Below are 19,957 nucleotides of genomic sequence, written 5' to 3'. Positions count from 1 at the left end.
AATATAATCAGTAGAACTATCACCTCATCATGCAGTGTAAGGGACAGAGCAGAGCTGCTGCACATGCCTAGTGTACCAGTTTCTTCTACCACATTTACTGCCCTCAAACATCGCAATGGACCAGAGAGAAGCTGGCAGGAGGAAGAGACAGCAGCATTACCATGAAGTGGAGGATTGTGAGCTTAAAAGTGCAGTACTGGTTCTGTTATATTTGTGCATTTATATATTATGATATGTTTAAACATTTCCTGACTATTATCTTATTTAAATGTTTAAAACAGCCTATACTGTACTGGATTCGGCCTATACTGTACTGGATTCGGCATGAAAAGCCGGCGGTCGGGATCCCGGCATTCAAAATCCCAACGCCAAAATCCTGACAAGGGGGGGACGTGGATCGCCCCCCCTTGCGGGCTTGCTGCGCTCGCCACGCAGCGGGCCCAGTGCCTCGCTGCACTCGCCACGCAGCGGGCCCGGTGCCTCGCTACGCTCGGCACACTAATTTAGGTATGCCCCCACAGTGCCATGTATGCCCCCACAGTGCCAGCAAGTATGCCCCTACAGTGCCAGCAAGTATGCCCCCACAGTGCCAGCAATAAGTATGCCACCACAGTGCCAGCAATAAGTATGCCCCCACAGTGCCAGCAAGTATGCCCCCACAGTAACAGGGTTTCCCAGCAGCAGCACAGTCACCATTGTTGCTGCTGCTGCCGGGGAGAGAACTATTCGGTCATCCGGTCCCCCTGTAGTGTTGCTGACGCTGGTGCGGTCTGTGTCTGTCGGTGTCTTGTGTCGGCGCCGCTGCTTCCCTTTTTAGGGGAGGAGAGCACGGCGCATCGCACATCTCTCCTTCCCCTAACTTCCTTGTGACTGCACCATCCGCCAATCAAAGCTCGCAGACCGGCTCCTGATTGGCTGCCGGCCCGCGAGCTCTGACTGGTGGACGCCGCAGTCACAGGAACGCACAGTGAGGGGTAAGAGAGATGTGCAATGCGCTCTCCTCCCCTCGGGGAAAAGGGAAGCAGCGGTGGCAGATAATTGAGGGGTGGACGGCGGGAGACTGCGGATTATAGAGGGGCGGGCGGCGGCAGAGTGGTCGAGCCACCCCGATCACTGCCGCGAGCTACCGGTAGCTGGCGTGCGACAGGTGGACGACTACTGCTATATACTATACCATCTGTACTTTTAAATATTAATACTGTATTCCATACAGTATCGAGTGTATAAAAAGACCAGTTTTCGGGGCTGTTACCACTCCCCCAGACTCATGTACTTACTCCAATGCACTGCAGAGTGGGAGATTTTGGATTACATTTGGAACCCCCCCCCCTCTAAAAATCCTGCACTTGCCACTGGTGCAGTGCCAGATTAAGACTTTGGGGGGCCTGGGGCACTTTAGACAGGGGGGCCCCCTTTCACTTGTCATTACTGGCCGCAAACTGCATGGGGGAATATTACACTGTCAAAACACAGAGTAAAGGCAGTATAAACTTGGTCAATGGGTAACTTCAGGGGATATATCTATATAGATATACACACACACATACACACCACATGAAAAGCTTGTGTTTGTCCCTCTGCACCTTACTCTGTAGGAGACCTCACAGTCCCAGTGCTGCCTTTGATTAAAAACCCTCCCATGACTAGGCTGCTGCTGCTGTCCTCCATGGGCCTGAAGCATGTAATGAGCTCCACCAATCAGAGCTCAGCACAAACGTCTCAGCCTCTGCCCTCTGATGCAAAGTGTCATGGGACTTAGTCAACGCCGAGTAATGCACTGCACACTTGGCTCCCAATGCTCAGCACCATTAATCATTGTCAAATTGGCAGATAGGTGAAGCTGCAGCACTACCCCACTCCCATGAACAAAACCTTTAGCTAAAAAAAAATATATATATATATATATATATTTTTTGGGGGAAAAATACATGCCAACCACAGGGGGCCCCTAGCTAGAGGTGGGCCCAGGGGCACTGACCCCTTGTGCCCCCATTACTGTATATTCCGGCCCTGCACTGGTGAGGGATGAAAGACATGCTGTGATGAGGGTAGTGAAGGTGGCAGTATGTGCTTTGTGTTTATTTGTGGAGTATACAGTTTGAGGGTCAATGAGAGCAGTTTGTTTTAATATGGAGTGAACGAGCATTGAGACTGCTGTGGTGGAGGCCCCTGGGGCAATCGAGGAGATATGGTATATAAGAAACTTTAAATAAATAAATAAATATGGAAGGAGGGCTAGATGAGACACCCATGGAGGGTGCAAATTTTGTTGTAAAAAAAAAAAGCTCTCTCTGAACTTGCTGAGCATATGTATACTATGAAATACAGGGCAATTCATTATGCACCGCTATCTTTACTGTGTAAATGACCTGGCTGGAGGAGGGGACCTATTTCATTCTGTGAAAGAGAACTGATGATTGATCTGTGCATTCGCAGTAGCCGGCAGTTGAGTGACAGTCTGCAGCTGCTTGGGGACAGACAGGTTGAGCATTCTAGAAAACTGGTGCGTTGATCCCATTTTTTGGGGTTGTTGAAGCCAGTTCTTGGATGCAGTTACATGGTCCCAGCCGCATAGTTTTGTGGACATATTGAATAACCTGAGAGTTACTCAGATGTCGGATGCACTGGACAATGTTAGCGCTGTTGATATAAAGCTGCATATTCGGACACAAGCCAGCGGACTTGAGGGTTTTGCATAGCTGCCTTACAAAGACACCTCTGTGTGTTTGTTTTTGGGGTACTTTTAGTACTGTTAGTTGGGCACCCACTTAGCCATTTGCTTAGTTTTACGCGTCCCCTCTCTGGGTTCCCTACGCTCGCCACGCTTTGGGCTCGGTGGCTCGCCACACTATATAAAATCAACTCCATGCCGACATGGATAGTGGGGGTATGAGCGTACTTACTATAGTGGGCGCCCAACTAACATATACTGTAAGTACCGTTTTTGGAAATTACAATCCATATAAAAATCGCAACATTTTACCTCTTACAGGAGGCCTTACCTGCCACTGCATGCCTACAGTGAAAGTACCAACAACTGCTCACCGGTACTTACTTTAACAACTCGTTTATTTTGGAGATTTTCTTTTGGGCAATGTCCCTTTGATCATCTAGTTGTTTCTGAAGGTCATGTACCTAGCCAAATACAAAGACAAGAAAAAAAAATTCTTACATTGCAGCAATTCTCTTCAGATTTTTATGGGTAGAAAATCCATCCCGGATGCTTCAAACTTGCATGTAAGTGCTGGGCCAGATCCTCTGATCACTTGAATATGGGTGATCAGAGGAAAAAAGGGTGAAAACACCCTTATAAATAGGAAATATTTATTAAGTGTCTAATGATGGGAGTGGGGGAATTATTTTTAGGGTATCTCTCCAGTATGGCGACCAATGGCACTAAGATAGACAGAACATGTTGTGATATTCTTGATGCCTGGAGAACACACATGCTATTGCAAATTATTTCAGCCGTTATCCAAATACCCGTTACTCCCAATGCAGTTGCCAAATTCCTTGGAAAATGAAAAACCAGGTCAGTTACAGATAAACCAAAAAGTGAACAACAGAAAACTTCTACAAAATCATGCGCTGGCATGATTTTGAAAGACACAATATAGCAGCCATCGTCTTTCTTCAGAATGTGGGTTTAGTCATATACCCATTTTGGAAATTGTTCCTACAGAAAAAATGGCCCATTTGGGTGGCATTTATTTAAATCATTTGCAATAGCCTATGAGGTTCATTCTCCTGATATCAAGACAAACTCAATAAGTTGTGTTTGTGTTGGTGCCATTGTCATGTCAAATCCTTCAAAAGAAAACTCCATTAGAACTTGATAATGAACAACAAATACATTAAAACAAACAATCGTGTTTTCTTATGAAATTCTACATCAGTCTGATGTCACATGGCTACCTTCCCAAGTAAAAAAACAACAAAAAACGAGAGTTGCATTCAAAATGGCTGCCATACTGGTGACATACCCTAAAACTTTACCCCCACTCCCATATCATGTGTGTAGATACTGGATGAATATTTCCCTACTCATTTCATAAGGGTGTTTACACCCTCATGGCCACACTGTACAATACAAAGCACAATGTTTATGCTGGAAAGACAGGTAACATTACTATGCACTTTTACTGGCTTCACCAGAAGATCCTGGCTATCTATTAACGTTACTGTGCGCTGGGCTAAGCACCAAAACTCCCAGGCGGAAGAGTCCCAACGATAACAGGTCACCTCAATCATATGCATTGTTAGCTGGCAGATCACACATTATCATCATATAAAAATATCCTTGTCTCATACGTGTGTCCTATTGTACGATGCACCGTAGGTCACACATCCCTCTGCCCTTTACCTCCACAATCATGTCAGCACCCCTCAGGTTTGTAAATGAACCTTGCCACACATACACACTGACAAATGATTGTATATAATCAGGAATTTCATGCTCAGAATGGTGCTAACAGGATTATCAGGGTTACTGATAGAAAGACTGGTATGTAAAAGGAAAATAAAAAATAATCTCCTCAAGATAATGCCTTTCCCCCCAGATTCAAAATATGAAGATTATACTAAATAAATTATGTTTGGTTCTTCTATATAAAGCAACTTGTACCATAGATTTTGTACTTATTTAAGTTACAATCTTGGTAGGTAAAAGCAACACATCACATAAACAAGTCCTTTTGTACTTGGAATGATCCCTATATACCTTAGAAAAGTCACAAATGCCCTAAAGGACATTGGGTTTTGTATGGTTTATAAAGTTCAGCCTTATGTGGACACCCTGTCATGATTCAACGGATCTTCTTAATGAGCTCAGGCATGAATCCGAAGAAAATCTGTTAAAACAATGCTGAAATGCAGGCTGCACATGAAATATTTACAGAAAGAGAAAGGATGAAAGCAGCCTGGATGGTTATCGTTCTGGATCGACAACAAGTTACAGAGGATGCCATCAAACAACAGGCACTCGTTGAAGTATTCATCTCACAGCAACTTCCAAGGTCCCTCAATAACGCCTCGTTTGAGTTGGAAGGAGAAATTCTTTACAGAGAGATGCAGAAAATAGAAGAAAGCCCTATAAATATTCAGATGTGTCTTTGTTATTATCAGAGATCACTTGGCTTAATCAATACATATTAGAAACTAGTTACAGTACCAGCCCATCAAAAGTAAAGAGCTGCTGGGATTCAGGGCTCTGTCATTCTGAGGTAGGTAGGGGTGGGTGGGTGGGTGTGGGTGCGTGCGTGCGCATGTGCCAGAAAGGAGCTCTGTTGGGCGCCATCTAGTGGCTGACAGTGCACCATAACTGTGAGAAGCAGACTAAAAGGCTTTTATTATATAGGATAATAGACAGCTGGGGTGATTAGTTCTGCACAACAAGGTGAGTATACTGTACAACATTATTTAAGTTTGTTTTTCAGAATGTCTATAAAGTTTGAACATAGGGGCGTATTCTGGTTGATTCACAAGGCTGTGAATTTGCAGCCTTGCGAGTCCACCTAACCCCACCTTGTGATTGGTTGCTGGCCCCCACCCATTCGAAAGGCAAATTCCCACACAGGGCATGCGAATGGATGTTACACTGCCTCAGAGCAACCTTACAGATGCATGTCTGCTGGGGAGGGGGGGAGTAAGCGGGCAGCTGGCATTCCGTGACGTCAGCTGCCCACCCCCCACTGTCAGAAAAGAAGCCCATACTGTACAATTGATTTTGGTGGACAATTTCGCTTTTTCATCTTATTGGTAAAAAATCTCAGTATTCCCCCATGATTGCTTTGAGTGAACAACAGACCATTATCTGGGCTTCAATTACATTTATTACATTAGGCATTATGATTAACTTTAATAAAGTTGAAGCTTTATACAGAAAGATTGTTTAGGTGCTGATGCCTTCCTCCCTGGTTGCTGGGGTTAGTGTTTATTTGCTACAGTATATTAAGAATTATGCACATTACTCATTGGATCAGATGTTCTGAGTGGGCTTTTTCTTCAACATTGACTATACAGATTTTTTACTAATTGTAACATATTAAATTCATAGATAACTAACATACATTTTGGGGTTAGCAAATAATGAAAAAATAAATAAAAAATTAAAGGGCATATATCTCAAGAGGTATTAATAAAAAAAATAATTGGTGCAGCTCACTGCCCTGGCTGTTTGCTTGTTAGGGCATAACAGTTATCAGCCCTATACAGGTGCTTCCTGTGCCTGTAAAGTCATTTAGTCCAGCAGTTCCTGATTGAAAAGATTAGAACACTTCATCAAACGCCAATGTCTACTTTTATGGCCTATTCTTTGTTTGATGTCTGAGAGCCACTGTAAATCAATCAGGTATATTAGATAATAGGACACATGCATCTGATTCTCTAATCAGTCTGTTCCTGACCAAACAATGTGTGGGGACTCTTTCCTTACAGCTGTAAACATGCGGGATCTCTCATAATGGTTGGAACATGCAGACAAACATACTTATGATGCAGTTAAATCTGAATATAATTTCCTGATAAAGTACAAAAGTGGCAAAGGAGACCAGGGGCCTGATTTGGATTTGGAATCAAACTCGATAGCTTTTCAAATTAGGTGTGCTTCCCCCATTTTGTAGGTATGCTCACCCTACTTCCTGGTTTCAGCTGCCCGTACAAATAACCAGCAGTCAGAATACTGGTACTGGCATTGCAAAGGAGAGAATGCCAACAGGGGTTGGGTAAGTATGATTACCCACTCTTGACGCTCCAACCCAAACCCTCCCCCCTCATGCTGTCTAACCCCCCCCCCCCAGAGCCTGACCCTAACCCTCTCCGCTAGTACCCCTGTACCACGCCACCTAAACCTAACTCCCCCACCTTCTAGGTGCCCAATACTAATGCTCCCCCCTCTCACATGCAGCCTGACCCTATATCACTCCCTATTGCTTAAATCCCCCAGCTAACCCACCCCAGCAGTTGGGATTCCAGAGCTGATATTCCAATTAATGCTGGTGTCCTAGCAGTAGTCAGTATGCCGGTGTTGGTATGTATTTTTTTTAAGCCCCTCCTGTTTGCCTCTAAGCTTCATTACAACAGAATACCAACTACTTATTATCTGATAACTGTTATCAAACCGTATTACACTATTGCATGTTTTCTTTTTTTCCCAGGGATATACTGGAGGAATAAGAAGTACATATAATATATACTTAGGACTTCTGTTCAATTGGCTTTGATAAGCACCCGTGGAATCATTGGTGACCTATTTGCATATTCAGCTGTTTCAACAGCTATGTAATTTTTTATAACTGATGCAAAACAGGTTTCCTTGGGTACAGAGTTGACTTTGAGTATAAGAAAGAAGTCAGCAAAACATGACTAAAAAAGTTGAAAACATCTGCAATTTACACAAAAACTCGAGTAATTCACCAATCCATGTGCTTTCCGACCGTGCCTGATTTTATGACAGTCGAAAAAACAGCACTTTAACTGAATAGGTGGAATGTAAATTCAACATAAAAATGGTGAAGAGTGCATTTATTTGATTGTGAAAAAAAGATGACACTAAATTGAACACCCTCCAAAGTCTCTAGAACATTTTGCTGCAAGGTTGATTCACTGTTGCACCTTCTGTTGCCCAGTCAACCACCTTTACCACCAAAGACAACAACTGACAACTGACAACAACTGACATAGCTGTGAATTTGTATTTGCTTTGACATGCTTTCTTCAGTCTTGGTGATGATGGCATTTTCTGGTGAATGGACTGGCATTTTGTCTCAGCATTCTACTGGAAGATCCAGGTTTCATCATAGTTAATAACTTTATATAAAAAAAATGTGAATCTGCTTGAATTTGCTCCAAAATGTCTTTACAAATTTGCTTTGGATTTTACTGTGGTCGCGTTAAGATCTTGAAGCAAAACTTGTCTAATTGTTTCTTTGTCGATGTTCACCATTTCTGCTAGCATTCGGATACAGGTGGTCAATTCGAACATCCTTCAAACGGCACGGGATCCCTATTTCATCAAACACTGCACCCTAGTGAGGACTTCCCCCACGGGCAGCATCCAGGTTCAGGCTGATTTCTCCAGCGGCATTCATCTGCAATATGCTTCAAGCCACATCATTGTGAGGTCACCTGAATTGCCATAAGAGATCCACTCCAGCGGATCACCCTAATACTATCTAAAGTATTCGTACCATCGTGAGGACATGCCTCAACAGCGCATAAAATAACTCCTCCAGCAGTGAGATCCACATATTATCAAGTGCCCTATTTAATACACCATGTACAGTATTTGAAAATTATTTCAAAGATTGTCATCAATTAGAACAGGGGTGTCAAACTCAAATTCATCGGGGGCCGCATCAGCAGTTTGGTCACCCTCAAAGGGCCGGTTGTATCTGTAGGACTATGTGTCCACTCTTTATTATCATAAATTATTGTCACTGCATTCAATTATTACTGTTTTTTGTAATAATGTAAGTACAGGTCGAGTATCCCGTATCCGAATATCCGTTATCCGAATTATTCCGAAATACGGACATTCCAGAAAGTGAAAAAAAATATTTTTTTTGCTAAAAACTCACTGGGGACATTTGTAACAGCATCACTGGGGACATGATATGTAACTGGCACTATATATGTGCAAGACAATGATTGCTTGGCATTCAAATTCAATGCTGAGATAGTACACACATTTTGTTTCACGTTTTGAAACCTTGTTTTTTGAACAATTAAAATATATTTGTGTGTATTTTATGTGGTAATAAAATATATTTGTGTGTATATTATGTGTTTATACAGCATAAATGCAAGATACTTCAAAATACATCATTGAAATATTAAAATATTCCGAAATACGGAATAATCCGTTATCCAAAATTCTCCTGGTCCCGAGCATTTTGGATAAGGGATACTCAACCTGTAATAACTAGCAGGGAGATTGGCTGGGGGCCTGGGACAGGGCACAGTGACGTGACGTCAGATTGCCCAGCAGGTGACCTGGGCCTCTGGGTTCGCAGGACTCTCGCTAGAGTTCTGGACTGGTGGTGACAGTGGGACAGATAATGATAATGACCCTGGACACAGGCAGCCGCACTGCAGATTTGTGGGCTCAGGCTGCAGCTGTGTGCTGCTGGCCTGGCTCTCTGCCTGCCTGCCCGGCCACGGACTCTGGACTGGACAGACTGGTCTGGACAACAAGAGACAACACAACTGTGCCCACCCCACTGCCGAACTTACAGTAAATATACTGAACCAACTGATGCCACTGCTGCGCAGCACGGCACCACAGGCAGGAAGCAGCTCACCGCCGGGCCCGCGTCCAAGTCAGACAGGCAGCCACAGCAGCATGCACGTCACGGTGTCACTGGCACTGCTGTCAGGCGGGCGTGTGTCACACATGGCAGCGCCGTAGCCGCTGCCCGCAGGAGGAGCCGGGGAGGAGTCGGGCACATCACACCGTGACACTAACAAGTCTGTGTCCACTGTCCTGCCTCCCTCCTCCTCCCAGCGAGCGCCGCGGTGGAGTGACTGTGTCACCTGGCTTCCTCACGTTGTTAGGTATGTCTCTCAGTCTCGAGTCGTCATGTGGGGGGGGTGGGTGGCGGCTGCGCGGGCCACATGACGAGGTCTGGCGGGCCGGATTTGGCCCGCGGGCCTTGTGTTTGACACCCGTGAATTAGAGGGACTACAAAGTGCTACATAAAAAAACTGATTACCCCACATGTGATATTGTCCTGCTATTAACAAGCAACAATTTACCTTTTATATGTTTATATTTGTTACCATATTATGTTTTTGAATAATTATGCTTAATAATTTATAGACAATCATACTGTTGTTTTTTTTAATCAATAATTGTGTTAAATAGAACCAGCACTGCTTCCATTCATATTGGTATTGTTTGTTACAAAGCCTAACCCTAACCCTCCCCGCCATTTCCTAACCCTTCTACCACAAAGTCTAACCCTAATCCCCCCTTCCCCAAAGTCTAACCCTAATTCCCCCCAATCACCCCCCCCCCCCCCATATTGCTTAAAACTAACCCTGTTCCCCGGACTAATACAAGCTCTCCCCGGTTACTCACCCCATCCCAGCAGTCAGGATTCCGCACCAGCATCCTCATTGACGTCAAAATTTCGGTACCGGTCTCCTGGTAGTAACCAGGATGTTGGCATCGGTATTATTAACAGTGGCATCCCAACCAACGGGATGCTGAACGCTTCTCCGCTGTGGCACCTTACAAATTCTTGCTACTACTAATAAGAAAGTTGTGTAGGCTGTGAAACAAAGTATTCAATAATATTTTTAAATTGAAAAAATAATATCTTTAGTTAGCCTAAGAAATGTGATTCCACATTTTATGTTTTAGGATCTTTGGTGAACTCGAGTTTTCTGGCATTGTATCTTTTCAAACAAAGCAGCCCTGGTGGGACTGCACTAACATCAAAGAACTACAGCAACATCAAAGCACAACAACATTTTTGTGGTGAAAAACTACATCTACCATACTGCACTGCAAGTATAAAGCAGCCTGCCACCTAGTAGGAGCAGCTAGTATTTGAACCCTGCCCACATAGAGGTAACATTTGTACAGAAGGTATCACAAAACCACCAGATTGTAGGGGGGCCACAAAGTAGGAGATTTTTGCTAAGTGCAACCATATATAACATTATTTATTTCTGTGATGCACTTTGGGGACTGCATTAGCTGGTGTTATAACTTTCAGATGGGCTACACATACATGTTATATCAGTATTAAGTTGTAGCAAATCATTTACCAATAAAACAGAAATCTGTATTGAATATCAGATAGAAATTAACATTAGCCTTGCAACAAAGCAAGGAGCTGGAGGCTTCAAAGTCGCAGAAGGCCCAAATAATATATTTATAGGTGCAGAGCCTAAGGAAAATGACATAAGAACTAGAAAGATAAAGCAATGCATTAAGTAGAGCTGCTTTCAGACCGCATCTCTGGCTTTGACCCTGTATTTGGAAACGTTTCCAAAAACGGGTCTGCCAGATAAAACCCCTTTCACACCGCAGCACTTAAACGGTATATTACCGTTTAAGTGCCGATTTTTTGACACTGGCAGACCCGTTTTTGGAAACTTTCCAAATACAGGGTCAAAGCCAGTGCAGCCTTGAGCCCTCCCCTCCGTGCAGCTCCCCCCCTCCCCCCCTCCCCCCCCCCCTCGCGCGTGTCGACTTACCCCGTGCCGGTACCTCCGTTGTGGATCCCGGCACTGCAGCTCAGTATGCTCGGAAAGCACTTATGAAAAAAGTGTCTTCCAGAAAATGGCTGCCCCATAGGAAACCCTGTTTAAAAAAACTGTCTTTCGTATGGGGGCAGCCATTTTCTGAAAGACACTTTTTTCATAAGTGCTTTCCGAGCATACTGAGCTGCAGTGCCGGGAACCACAACGTAGATAACGGCACGGGGTAAGTCGACACGGGGGGGGGGGGGGGGGGGGGGGCGCCGACACGCGCGGGGGGGCGTCGACACGCGCGCGGGGGTGTCGACGCGCGCGCGCGGGGGGGGCTCCAGTGCTGTGAATACTTAATGAGCGCTCATTAAGTATTCACTGTGCTGAATTTAGGACCCAGCTCATTGGCTGGGTCCTAAATACCGTTTCAGGACCGATTTTGAGCCTAAAATACCGGTTCTGAAACGGGTAGGACCCTGCATTTTAACCGGTTAGAAAAAACGTTTTTTTCTAACCGGTTAAGTGGTCCTGCACCTTTCAGACCGCACACATTACCGTTTTAAAACGGTAAAAAAACGGCAATATACCGTTTTTAAAGTGCGGTCTGAAAGGGGCATAGATGTATTCATTAATTAATTCTGGGTGAACAGCCTTTAAAATATTGCAATTTCTTGGTGCGATAAAACACTAGTGTATGAGTCATGACAGATTTATCATTTAGGGTCAGATGTATCAAGCTTCAAAAAGTGATAAAATGGAGAGGAGAAACAACCATCCAATCAGATCCTAACTGCCATGTCACAGGCTGGGTTTGAAAAATGACAGGTAGGAGCTGATTGGCTGGTTGTTTATCACTCTCCACTTTATCACTTTCTGAAGCATGATACATCTGACCCTTAGGATTAACATACACTGAAGAGGTTTAATAACTTGAACGCTTCATTTTCACTGCTAGTTGATGGAATGTACCAACACAACATTTGGCATATTAAAGAGATAGAAAATGAAAAATCAGGAGCTGGATATAGGGGCAGCAAAATCTGTCTAACCTGTCACGCACCTGCTACATATTTGCCTTAAAATCACATCAGAAGATAATACAAAGTAGATGGTTCTCCAGTAACAGAAAGGTCTATGAACTCGGTTAAAATCAGAGAATATTGTGCTCAATGAGAACGCTATCATGTGACACACTCCTGTACATAGCAGTGGGTGCCGGACAGTTTCCTGACAGTCATTACCCTGACATCAGGATCCTGTCAATCAAAACCCTGACACTCGGGGTCCCGACGGCCACCGGTTATGCTCCCTCGTGGGGGTCCACGAACCCCATAGAGGGAGCATAGAATAGGTGGCAAGCGTAGCAAGCCACCGTGACCGCAGCGTGGCATGCGCAGCAAGCCCGCAAGGGGCTTTGTTGAGCTTGCCCTGCTGTCTGAGTCCGGCCAGTCAGGATCCCGACGTCGGGCTAATGACTGCTGGGATTCCGACTGTCGGGACCATATACCACACCCCATAGCAGTAAGGGGAGTCAGGGGTAAACCCTAGAGCAGAGATCATGATATTAAAGGATTATTTCATGGGAAATGGACTTAATTAAAAGATAACAATACAAATAAAGTAGAAATGTGTTTGTGTGTATATAGACGTAAATATGTTCCATAAAGTGCTGTGTAATACAAGGATAGGCAAACAAACCACCTAGATTTTGAAGGGTAACAAAAAAGGCATGGTAAATGCTATAAATGTTGGCACATAATGTAAAAGTGCATGAAATACAATTTTTCAATTGGTTTTGCATATGATATAGTCATTTCTTGGCGTAAAGCAACCTTCAGTTTATTAATGGCTGCTCCGTAGATGCTCGTAGACCTCAGCACTCCGATGGCTGTGTAGAGGCCTTTTGTGAAGCTGATGAGGATTGTTTTCTGCTCAGAAATTTCTGCTTGTTAACACAGCCAGGCAAATAAACGTGAGCTTCACCAAGAAATTGCAGCGATCATGCTGGAAACGACCCACCGAGTGATGCACAACTTCAGAAATCAAATACAAATGTGTATCACGAATGAAGGCTACCATCTGGAAGACATCATTAACTGTATTCCATGCATTTTTAGATTATGTACTTACATTTTGAATAGCATACTACGATGCCTCTTTTTGTTAAACTCTGCATCATCAGAAAAGCATATAAATAACTTACTAATAATTATAAGACGACAGAGGCACGGAGAGGGGACAACTCAATCATTTGACCAGTTCAGATGAAAAGCAAGTGAGACAATCAGATACAAATACCCTAAATTGTGGGTGTACATGCCACTACACAGCTTCAGGAGCACCACACAATACACACTCAGTACCTCCTTGATGTGATGGGAGGAAGGAAAGGACACAAATATGGGAAGTCACTAGGTAATAAAGATATAAATGAAAGGCTCCTTCCTTGTCCTTTGATCTGCCTTACAACACATTGACTCAGCACGGGTGATATTGTCCTCGAGAACCATAAGGGAGGATGTGACTAATCTCACAAATGTACAGACTTGCGCTGCACTACCACATTTACCTCCACTGTGTAAGATATTCACAATTACGAGGAGATCTTATCATCGACATATAAGTTATGTTATTGCCAAACACGTTGGTTAAAAAAAAACGACAAATGATGCGTGTGTCATTATTCCTGTAAAAGGCCATTAAGCTGGTTGGATAGGGCCAGAACAAAAGAACAAAAAGCATAAGAAACATCATGAACTGAGCCATGACAAATGGGCACATATAGTTTCATCAATAACACTAACAGGTGTTTATGTGCTGTAAGGTTTAGTCTAATGACAAACAGGTTAGTTTCAGTATATACCTGGAAGCCAAATTCATTAGCGGACATTACTGTGCACTTTATGGAATATCCTCCTCAAGCACACTCCTACATATCACAAAAATCCACTATACATAGCCTATCAGGTTCCCGCGAAAAAAAAAAATTATCATGAAAAACACACTGGTTCAGTGAAACCATTGTGTGTTTTTTTTCAACAGACCAAATTTCGCACAAAAACTAGGCTGTTTTTTTGTTGAAGAAGAAACATAAATCCCAATAAACTGTGGCCCGTGACTGTTTATTAGGAATAATTGAAAGCAATCAATGATCATGGGTACTTGCATAACCCAATATATGGCAAGACCAGGGGAAGATCATGAAAACATGTAGTCAACCTGTGCCCCAGAAAATTGGCAACTAATGCTGGGTACACACCAAAACGATTTGGATTGGATGCAACTCGTATGCAAATCGTGCGATCCGATTTGAATCCGATTGGCATACGATCCGATCCCAATCCGAACTTATCTGTATTCAGATGAATGGATCTTATACAGATCCTACCTGCAGCAGGTAGGATCGGAATCGGATCCAACCAAACGATTTTGACCTAATCTGCATCCGATCGGTCGGAATTGGATCCAGATTGATGGGACTGTGCCCAAATAGTTTTGGTGTGTACCCAGCATTAGACTGAATATCAGTGTAGCATACCCTTCTTTTGTACCAGTACTGTACCTATTTGGCTGGTACAGTACCGGTTTTCTGGGTCTCCAACTATCCATTGAAAATTTAGGAAAGGGGTCATGACCACACCCCCTCTACCCATGGCCACGCCCATTTCTGAATTTAAACCAGTTTCTGCACTTCAGATGTTGGAGAGTAGGTGTGGAAGGCTAATTGTGCCCATAAGGTAAGAATTTGGTGTCAAATGGCTGATATTTACCTAATTTTCTTTCACTGAGAAAAAATTATAATAGGCAAGAGTTTTTCACTAAATTAATGCCAAAGTGGAATACGGAAAAATGTTTGTGATCTATGTAATGTGATTTTGCATAGAATTCAAACTTTGAGTATTTTACAGAAAATCCCCTAAAAACTTAACTATTATTATTGCCCAAATTATGCTACACTTAGGGCCTTATTCTGGTTGGAGCGGCCGGGCCGTACGCGCACGTCCCGGGGTTTTTAATGATCTGCGCATGCGTACATTCGCTAATGCGCAGGCGCGAACACTCCACAACGCTTACGGCCGGGTCTCTACGTGCGAAAAAACCTGTACGCGAGTGTACGGGCATTGGGGGCGGCATAGGGGCGTGATGAGGGGTGCGGCCGAAATAATGAGGGAAAATGGGCGTAAATATGGGCGTACACGGGGGTGTGCACCAAAAATGAGCGGTGCTACTACCGCACGATCGACTAAAGCACCGTTCATTTCGGACACAAAACAGGCGGCCGCCAACCGCCATCTCAAACCACCCCTACAGATACCGCATGTCAGCGTGCGCCTGGGTTAGCTAATTTACGCGGATTACTACCAAACACATACACCTGAATGTAATAAGCAATGCTGCAGTCTATTAAGTCCAAACCATGATTTCACTACCTGCAAGCCACACACATCACTCTAACACATTGGAAGCTTATCTTTCTATACTTCTCTACATTTAAAGGTTTGTTTAAATTGAGGTAAGAATCTTTGTAAGACCTGCTTATATATGCTAAGGTAGGTATTTGTTAAACAGTTATACACATTCACTACGTGCTTTCATAGACTTTACACAGTAGCACACTCAATCGACACAAGTCGACATGTGTCGACGTGTTCACTCTAATACAAACATAGGTTTTGTATTTATGATACAATAACATAAACCACATCTAACACCTACAAAGGATGTTTCAGCAATGTTTTAATCCCATGGCCACTATTTTGCACATTAATTAATTCAATCAATTAATTAATTTTCATAATTATAGTTGAAAGGCAACATTTGCAGGTCCATATATATGAAGGGTATGTCAGCGTACACGGACGTACGCTCACTCTCACGAGCGGTGACATAAGCTGAGTTTTCTATTGAAAACAATAGGGACCCGTCCGTGCAAGCTGGCGTACGCTCAGATCTCCGCAAGAAGGCGGTGGGAAGACGGACGAGAGACGTCCGTGTACGTTGGCGTATGCTCATTAGTACGCCACTCCCCTTCTACGTTGTTTATGGCCGTACGTATGCGGCAGAGTTGTGGGTGGACTTAACCCCAACGGCCGCGTACGGCTAGCGTACGTTAATTGCGAACGTACGCACGTTTGGCCGCTCCGATCAGAATAACCTCCTTAATACCTTAACATATAATATTTTTTTAGAAAGGGCGAATAGAGGTATGAAGTGACCTATGGTATCAGGACTGGTACATTCATAAACTATCTATAGTAAAAAAAAAAATAACAAAAGGTCTCGTGAGCAATAAAGTTTCTTTAAAAAAATGATTTAAATTTAATTAACATAAATGACAAATGAAAAACAATTTCTAAGAACAATTAATAATACATCTTTTAGTATTGGAGGTCAGTGGGGGTCTTTCCCTACTGACCTCCCATACTAAAAAATAACATTTTATTATTATTTACAATTGTTCTTGGAAATTGTTTTTATAACTTTGCATTTGTCATTTATATTTATGTTAATTATATTGAAATACATTTTTTAAAGAAACTTTATTGCTCACCAGAGCCTTTTATTATTTTATTATTTGTGATCCAATTTTTTAACCATATATAGTTTATGAATGTATCAGTCCTGATACCATAGGTCGCTTCATACCTCTATTCACCCTTTCTGACCAATTACTTAATACTTAGGCCAGTATTCAATGCCTCAGATTCGCCGTTTTTTTTCAGTGAATCTGGCAATTCGCTGGGTTAACGGCGAATTTTCTGTCACAAAAAACAATTCGCCATATTCAATGGAGGCAATTCGCCACAAATGAACAGCGAATGTCTGCCGATTCGCCGTAAATGATTCTCCACAATTCGCCTGTGATTTTCAATGGGGTTTTTAGTGGAATTCGCCGACAGTGTATTCAATGCTCAAATGGAGAACTGCTTTCTCCATTAATTTTCGCCATGATTCTCCGTTTAGCATTCGTCATCTTTTTTAGGTGAACTGTAATGTGATCTTTTAAATTAAAGCGTTTTTAATTTTTTTTTTTTGTGTTAAAAAATCAGAATATTTTTCCTATGAAAGGGCAGGCTATTTTTATTCATATACTTGCAGCACATGAATATATTTTTTATATATATTTATTTTTTTTAAACAATTTTTTTTTTTTTTACACATTCGCCAGCAGGGGGCCGGGAGCCGGAGCCGCTCATTAATATTCATATATTCACTGCACTGATCGGGACCAGTGAGTGCAGCGGCTCCGATCCCAGCACCCTGCCAGCACCCTGCGAGCCCTTCTTCACCCCCACAAAGTGACTGGACACCCCCACAGGTGGGACACATGTGTGTTGCTGCGCTGGTTGTGGTGGTGGGGGGGAGGGGATGCGGGGGACATGAGCTGACAGGCAAGAGGACGGGGACGGCTCCAGCAGCAACAGACCTCTGGCTCTGGCAGCCCCAGCGCGGTGATAGCAGATGTCAGCGCTGGGGCTGCTGGAGCCGGAGGTCTGCCACTGCTGCTGGAGCCGTCCGTCCCCATCCTCATGCTGTGCGGGGGCTCCTGGCAGTATCAGCGCGCTCCCCCGCCGGGACTCTGCTCAATCCCCTGCAGTGGCAGTGTAGCCGCAGCAGCAGGGGAGAGAGCCCTGGACTATTCGCCCCAGAGAGTGATTATCGCCGTCAGGGGCAGAGAGCCCCTGACGCGTTGAATAGGGAGGACGGGAGGCTGCTGGGCGAATCTCTCTGAAGGGAGAATTGTGGCGAAAGTGCAGCGAATCCTACACAGGATTCGCTGCCAGCCGCCAGCCCAGCCATTGAATACTGGCCTTAGAGGTTAGCTGACGACCATACATACAGTACTGAGAGTTTCTGTAAGAAATGTATTGACCTACAATAGACAATGTTTATTGGAGAGATGATTTGCAAAAACATCAATAAAGAAATAGACCTATACAGAGGTCTCAACATTATGGGCGGTATTCAATGCCACCGGCGGGGGGTTTGTGCGGTGAGGATGGCTTGTTTTTGGCGAGGATCACCGAATGGATGCTGGTGTCACTATTCAGGTGACTTAAAGGCAGGTAGGCAATGTAACAAAGCAATGAAGAAGGCAAGTCAGATGCTCAGTTGCATAGGGAGAGGAATCAGCAGTAGAAAGAAAGAAGTAATAATGACACTATGGAATACCCCTCCACGCACAATAAGACTCTCCACTAGCCTCCAAACTTTCAAGTGTTCCCTGAAAACTCACCACTTCAGGCAAGCCTATGATATTTAAGTTCTACACGCATAACCCTCTGAGGCACTTATGTATTATATAGCTTCCCTTCTGGACTTGTAACTCGGTGGGACTGCTATGCTATTACTGGTGCCTGTCATTGTGTTTCCCTCCTATATCCCTATAGATTGTAAGCTTGCAGCAAACAAGTCTGTCTGTTGTTACCCAGTTTTTTTATCACTGTCTACTATTGTAAAGCGCAACGGAATCTGCTGCGCTATATAAGAAACTGTAAATAAATAAATAAATGACACTGTATAGGTCATTGGTACGATCTTATCTAGAGTACAGTGTTCAGTTCTGGAGGCCATATCTCCAGAAGGATATAAACACATTAAAGACTATACAAAGAATGGCAACTAAAATGGTGCATGGCCTACATCACAAAACTTACCTGGAAAGACTAAAAGATCTTAATATGTATAGTTTAGCGCAGAGAAGGGAAAGGGGGAAATGATAGAAACTTTCAAATATATCAAAGGTTTTAACAATGTACAGGAAACATACATTGTTCACAGGAAGAGGAGCAACAGAACACGAGGACATTGAAAACTAGAGGGAGGAAGATTCTGGGGAAATTTGAGGAAAAAGGTCTTCACAGAAAGGGTAGTGGATAAGTGGAATATACTCCCATTGTAGAGGCAAATACAGTAGAGCAATTTAAACATGCTTGGGATAGGCATATTGATATCCTTATAAAGCAATAAGGATCAAATATGGTTTGAGGTAACATGTTTAAAAAAGGGGCAGACTAGATGGGCCAAGTGGATCTTATCTGCCCTCAAATTCTGTGTTTCTATGTTTATACAGGAGCACTATGGCCTAATTTGTATACATGAAAAACGGGGAGAAAGACTGCGCTGAGTATGCGGTATAACTGGGGTTGCTGCAATGGACCCTAGGGTGTACTACAGAACAACCACCCTTGATTGAGCATAAGAGAAAGACAAGAAGGATGTTATTGCGCAAAACTCCACCGCTCAAAAATGTATTCTGACACAAATTATGTAAAAAGCATATTTCATTAAATAATAAAATGGGGAATAGAGGGTTAGCAATGTTGCTCAAGTGGGTAAATCTAATACCCGTATACATGGACAAGACATACACACATAACATGTACAATATAAAAATATGAGTAAAAAAAAAGGGCCATTATAAGGTCTAAATGAATCCAGATGTACGTTGGTAACAGGGACGTGCTGTGGAACTTCTGCCGCAGATAGTTGCAGACCCAAAAATAATAAAAATACTAAGGTCTGATAAGTCCAGGTTTATGCTTATGAATATCGACGTATGGTGATACTTTAAAACCAGATTAGCTGTTATGGAAAAGTCTTTGAGCAAAAAAGGGGGAACCAATGGACCACTGTAAACAAGGGGCGTTACCGTATTTCAGTAGCTCCTTTCAGGCATCGATTCCTCCACTCTTCCTCCTGCTGTGCGTTGCTGTATAGTAAGCTCAGCCTGGGGGGGGGGGGGGGGGGTGTCGAT

General features: G+C 43.4%; 1 protein-coding gene across 5 annotated transcripts in view; it reads right to left on the bottom strand.

Moving 5' to 3' along the window:
* CEP112 (centrosomal protein 112) overlaps nt 1-19,957 on the bottom strand; it is a 404,486-nt gene that overhangs the window by 267,103 nt on the left and 117,426 nt on the right. For all 5 annotated transcript variants that reach the window (XR_014444546.1, XM_083148204.1, XM_083148203.1 and 2 more), the window contains exon 17: nt 3,056-3,135. Coding sequence is in view for 4 of the 5 variants with exons in the window: in XM_083148204.1 (XP_083004330.1) it covers nt 3,056-3,135 (80 nt within the window). In the remaining variant the exon portion in view is untranslated. The remainder of the gene's footprint in view (nt 1-3,055; nt 3,136-19,957) is intronic.

This window comes from Crinia signifera, chromosome 6 (assembly GCF_055691185.1).
Source record: "Crinia signifera chromosome 6, ASM5569118v1, whole genome shotgun sequence".
NCBI classification, from domain to species: Eukaryota; Metazoa; Chordata; class Amphibia; order Anura; family Myobatrachidae; genus Crinia; species Crinia signifera.
This window is presented reverse-complemented; position numbering and strand designations above follow the sequence as displayed.